Here is a 5,839-nt window from a genome sequence, read left to right on the forward strand (position 1 = left end):
ACTAATGCCATAAATCAGTGTGGTATTTTCCAAATTGAATTCTGCAAAATGTTATGTTCTAAAATGTTAATTCTTAACATACTTTAATTTTTAAACTGTCAAATAGCATTCATATTAAGAACTATATTAAATATATATCATTATTATTATACTTAATACTTTCACAGAAACGTTCTATGCCCAAGAAGGCCAGCAAATTTCCTAAGAGACCATTGTACGTGTAGCACAGCAGTCCCCCAACGTTAGTGCACATCAGAATCACCTGGAGTACTTGTTAAAACAGACTGCTGGGTCCCACCATCAGTTTCAGCAGGTCTGTGCTGGGGCCTGAGAATTTCCATTTGTAACAGGTTCCCAGATGCTGCTGAATCATGGGCACTTGGTAGTCTTAAATTAGGCTGCTCCAAAAATTATTCATTTTACCTTTTTAAGAACTCAAGCTGCCCTGACCAGTGTAGCTCAGTTGGTTGGGTGTTGTCCCACAAAGTGAATGATTGCTGGTTAAACTCCTGGGCACATGCCTAGGTTGTGGGTTCAGTCCCAGTTTGGGGTGCATACAGAAGTCAATGATCAATGTTTCTCTCCCTCTTTCTCTCTCCCTTACCCTTTCTCTAAAAATAAATAAAATCTTTTAAAAAAATAAGTAAAAAAGAATTCAAGCTTATGATTCTTCATCTTTATAATTTCCTTAAAAACCCTTACCTAAGGACATGCTTATTGATTTTTAGAGAGAGGGGAAGGGAGGTAGTGAGAAAGAAACATCAATTGGTTGCTTGTTTGGAGACCAAACCCACAATTGGGAATTGAACCCTCGACCTTCTGGTCTGCAGGATGATGCTCTAACCAACTGAGCCACACTGGCCAGGGCTTCACGTTCATTTTAAAGTTTCAACTCTTTTGCTTGCTTTATTCAACCATTATTAGACGTTTATTAAAAAAAAAAATGTCACCCTGGCTGGTGTGGTTCAGTGGATTAAGCCCTGGTCTGCAAACTGAAGGGTCATTGGTTTGATTCCCAGTCAGGGTACATGCCTGGGTTCTGGACCATGTCCACAGTTGTGGGTATGTGAGAGGCAACCACACATTGATGTTTCTCTCCCTCTCTCCCTTCTCCTCTCTCTAAAAATAAAATAAAATCTTAAGAAAAAAATAATTTAGTTAAACAAGGCCTTAAAGTCTAATTTGAACAACAGCACACTGGGTGAAGCAAAATATAACCTAAGATATAATTCTGGGTCTCTGCTATTAATTGACTTGGATTAAGAGTCAAAAAACCTAGATGCCAAATCTCAACTCCAATTCACTGAGTGACCATTGGCAATACATAATTTCTAATTCCAGTTCTTTCAATCTGTACAAAGATAATTAGAACGAGGATAACTAGTTCATGTGAAAAGTTCTCTAAACCACTTTATAGGTGCAACGTGGGCTGATGGTGCTTTGAATAGTATTTTTTAGGCAATCATTCGTTTTCCAGGCTGCTCTTGACCTTGAATTGGGGTTTACCCTTCCAGAAGCTGTCTCTGAACCTCTGATTAATATCAGATAAGGAAAGGGGCCTTTCCCTATGTCACACCTGCCTCCTTCTAACCCTCTGTGCGGCATAGCACTTATCATATTGTGCTTTGTCTTTAAGCTCCCTATTGCAGGTACCCTGTCTGATTCACTTCCGCAGTCCAGTGCTGTGTACCCCTTCCCCTCTCCAGACAGTAGAAGGAATTACACAGTTCACTAATGACAATTTATTATAATCTGTTGGCAGCACAGACAGACATAAATTACCAGAATTATGTCTTCATAGAAGTGGGCAATATGTTGCCATTCTACGGGGAACTGTGTGCACTTAATCATCATCATGGGATTTTAGTCTCTTGATGGTCTCCTTGTGCCGCTCAATTTCTTTCTGCAGACGTTCAATCTCCCTTTTATGATGAACGATCTCATTTTCATGGTGTTTCTTCAAGGCTGTCAGTTGTTCTCTAGTCTTTGCTCTACAAGTACACAATGGCTCTGGGTTTAATCCCAATTTGTCACCCCCAAAAGATCTCTAAGCATAACCTGCAATACCTAAGGCAAAGGAGTCCCAATCCCATGGGATTCTGGCTGGCCATCCTCTTCTACCACTTCAAGCCCCACTAGTGAAAGAATATTCCATCTTAAGATGTATCCATCTTTTGGACATAACCAAAATGATTTCATTTTTCTGGTACTAGTGCTTGAAATTTCACCATTTGTGAGCTATTCCTTTTAGATTCCTCTTTAGAGCAGAAAACTCCAGAGAGGTATGACTGAAGTCCCCAGTACCTTAGTAGAGGACTAACCAAGAGAACAGAATCTCTTTTGGGGGAAATGAAGGGAGAACAGACAAAGGAGTCTATTAAAGGACCAATGTCTGCAATCTCGCCTAATTTATCTAGGGCTTTTTTTTTTTTTTGCCTACAGTAATTCACGGCCCATTGTAAAGAGCAAAAAGAAGGGACTGGGGGAAAGGAGGGACTATTGCGGGCAGTGTTTGGCAGTCCAATTCAGAGCTTAAAACGAAACAATTCAAATGTTGGTTTGGCCACTTTGGGGCCTCAATTTTCCTTAACTATAAAATGTGTGGGCCTATTTAGATGGCCCCAAAGGCTCTACTTTGGCGTTCTGGTGTGGCAGGTGCAATGGTGATAATTTTTAAAGAGTGAGCAAGAGAGGGCAGAAGTGAAAAGATAGGCCAAAGGAGAAGCAGAAACAAGATTAGTTCTGTGCTCTTCCCAAGTGTGTAGAGAAGCCAGTAAAAGATAACTCAGGGTTGGTAGAAATGTAAATAGAGGCCCAGCCCACTCCATGCTCTTCAGAGTGAGAGTCTATCCAGCTGGGCGGAGCTGGACAAAAGTCTCCAGGAAGCCGGGGAGGAAGTTCCAACCAGGAGCACTCAACTCCCCTGACCCACTCTTTCGGGCCAAGTCGGAGACCTTTGGAGGTCTAGGAATGGCGGAGAGGGCCTTGAGAGTCTAGGGATCAATCCATTGGGGGCTAGTAAAGTTAAAAGGCATGTGGTGAAGAGAATACCGAACAGGGGCAGTGGGTGTTGTCCGAGGGAGTCAGTCTCCAAGGGCCTGCATGTATTGGGCAGTCGGATCCAGACAATGCAAAGAACCTGGGGGGCGTTTCGCAAGACCCTGGAAGAACGACTTGGGTCGGGGGTGGTAAATAATTCTGGAAGAGTTGGGCCGTGGTTTAAGAGTCCTGGAGACTTGCAGGTGAAAATGGGTTGGCCTGGGTGCCCTGGGACTATTCAGCAGAGAATTAGGGGCAAGGGTGTAATGGGTTCCAGGACCCGGGAGTTCTGTTGGGGGTTGGGGTGCCCCCTGGCACGAGTCGGGTGGGCAGGACGGTTAGACGTTTAAGAAGGCCTGAAACACTCTGAGAAAGCTAGGGCTAGACTCGGGCACCCGCGGACCTCACCGGAAGTATCGTTCCTCTTCAGCCTGCTCTCTTTTTCCGAAGGCCCCACCGGCGTCCCTCACCGAGCCCGCGCCGGAGTGGACACTGCTTGACTGCGGAGAGACAAGGACTGGGGTAAAAGTGTGGAGGGAGAGACGGCACCCGCGCTCAGGGCTGGGGCAGTGGACAACGCCACGGGCATACCTCTTCGGAGCCGAAGCTACGGACTTGCATTGCCCTCAAGCCCCACACACCGAGCCGGGCCCGCGCCACCAACGTCGGGACTGCCATGGCTTTCAGTGTAACTGTGCCAGACGCAGACGGTAGGGGTTCCGGGTAGGCCCTAAAGCTCCTGACGATTGGGCAGCCAATCTTTTTGATGTAGAAGCGGGATGAAGCCATGAGGAGCGAATCAAGAAAGGGAGAAGGAGGGGCTCTTGAAATTCACAGCGAATCCTGAGAGGGGGCGGGCCTATTCTTAGCCAATCCCGAGCAAGGTCTTTGGTGCCAGAGGATTAGATAATAATGGAGGAGGTTGGAGGGGAGGGGCAAGAGGGGTCAGAATCTATCAGAATGAGACATGGCGTCCACCTCCACTCCACGATTCCAATCCTAAAGTTGTTATTAAACACTCGAAGGAAGCCTTCCCTCTCCTGTACCATTAGAGTCAATAAGATGCTATAAGAATAAGATACAAATGTCAATAAGGGTTGGGGCAGGGGATATCTATGTTCAGGATACGCGGATTTGGTTGAGTTGTGGGTAGAAACAATGTATATGTATGTGTATATGGTTTCTCAAGAGGTATCAATGTCCTTTTCTTGCACTGCCATTTTACTCTCAAGTCTCAGCTTAAATATCGCCTCAAAGAAACCATCCCTGACCTTAGTCATTCTATCTTAGCTCCCTGTTGTGTTCTTTTGCTTTGCACTTTACCCTTTTGAAGTTATCAGAGCCTTGATCAATTGGGTACCGAATGAATACGTAAAATGAATTAATATGTTATCATCAAATGGGCATGATAACTGGACTTTTGGCAATGTGGTGCAGTGAAGCGAAGAGCATAAGTAGGAGGCTAGGTAAAGTTTTGCCTTGACCTTCCTTCAGTCATCTAACAAATGTGAACAGGACAACAGTAGTTAATAGCCTTTGCTTAGTCAAAGTAGAACTGCTTTTATTAATCATCTTTTAGTTGGAAAAATGTCAGCCCTGGTTTGTATGACTTGGGTGGGAAAAAATGCTTGTGGAGCACATTTTCAAATGTTTATTGCAAAAAACTTGGAAAACAGAAGCTTGGTAGAAATAATAATCACTTATAAGCCCACTACCTAGTGATAATAATTTGTTGTGTGTCTAGATCATCTTTTTTAAAAAATGTTTTAAAACCCAGATGCCCATCAACTAATGAATGAATAAACAAATTGTATTTATTCAGAACATACAGAACGACCATAAAAAGTAACGAAGTAATTATATATGCAGTACCTTAGATGAACCATGAAAACATGCTAGGTGAAAGAAGGCAGACACAAAAAGTCACATGTTGTATGGCTGTGAAATGTCCAGAACAGAGACAGGGCATACATAGAGCGGTTGTCAGGGGTTGGGAAGTAGGGGAATGGGAGGGTTTAGTTGGTGTCAGGTATCTTTTTGGGATGAAGAGACTGTTTTGTAAGTTGATTGAGGTGGTGGCTGCCTAACAATGTAAATGCACTAAAATGATAATTAGTTATTGTAAGGTGATTAGTTGAATGTCATGCGTATTTCACTTCAATTTAAAACACAACAAAAGCCCTGGCTGGTGTAGCTCAGTGGATTGAGCGCAGGCCTATGAACCAAAAGATCGAGGATTCCCAGTCAGGGCACGTGCTTGGGTTTCGGGCCAGTTCCCAGCAGGGGACTCACAGGAGGCAACCATACCTTGATGTTTCTCTCCTCCTCTCCTTCCCTTCCTCTCTAAAGATAAATAAATAAAATCAAAATAAATAAATATATATATATTTATTTATATATATATAAATAAATATATATATATTTATATATATATATAAAGAGATCAGACTTGCTTAAAAAAATAAATAAAATACAACAACAACAAAAACAAAACTAGAGTCCTGGCCATGTGGCTCCATTGGTTGGCGCTGCCACCTTGTTCTTGGATGACGCAGGTTCCATCCCAGGTTGGACACATGCGAGGAAACAGCCGCTAGATGTTTTTCTCTCTCCGCCCTTCTCTCTTTAAAATCAATGAAAACTTGTTCTCAGGTGAGAGTTAAAAAAAGAAAAAAGAAAAAACAACCCCTCCTTTCCAGTTTCCGACCGGGCTCTCAGCCCTTTAAGGGTCCTAAGGAAGGAGGCGGGGCTAGAGAAGCGGGCTTCCACGAATCACGTGAGTCAGCGCCTGCGCAGGAGA

The 5,839-nt window shown here is 43.5% G+C and overlaps 1 protein-coding gene across 1 annotated transcript; it reads right to left on the reverse strand.

Annotated features, from left to right (window-relative positions):
• Positions 1-1,727: 1,727 nt before the first annotated feature.
• Positions 1,728-3,781, reverse strand: ATP5IF1 (ATP synthase inhibitory factor subunit 1). Its single transcript, XM_037149756.2, has 3 exons — positions 3,631-3,781; positions 3,448-3,539; positions 1,728-1,991 (listed from the first exon to the last, which is right to left on the reverse strand). The coding sequence occupies exons 1-3, from the start codon at positions 3,715-3,717 to the stop codon at positions 1,844-1,846; spliced, it is 327 nt and encodes a 108-aa protein (XP_037005651.1). The 5' UTR covers positions 3,718-3,781; the 3' UTR covers positions 1,728-1,843.
• Positions 3,782-5,839: the final 2,058 nt, after the last annotated feature.

This window comes from Artibeus jamaicensis, unplaced genomic scaffold (genome assembly GCF_021234435.1).
Source record: "Artibeus jamaicensis isolate MK-2021 breed Jamaican fruit bat unplaced genomic scaffold, CSHL_Jam_final scaffold_847, whole genome shotgun sequence".
NCBI lineage: Eukaryota > Metazoa > Chordata > Mammalia > Chiroptera > Phyllostomidae > Artibeus > Artibeus jamaicensis.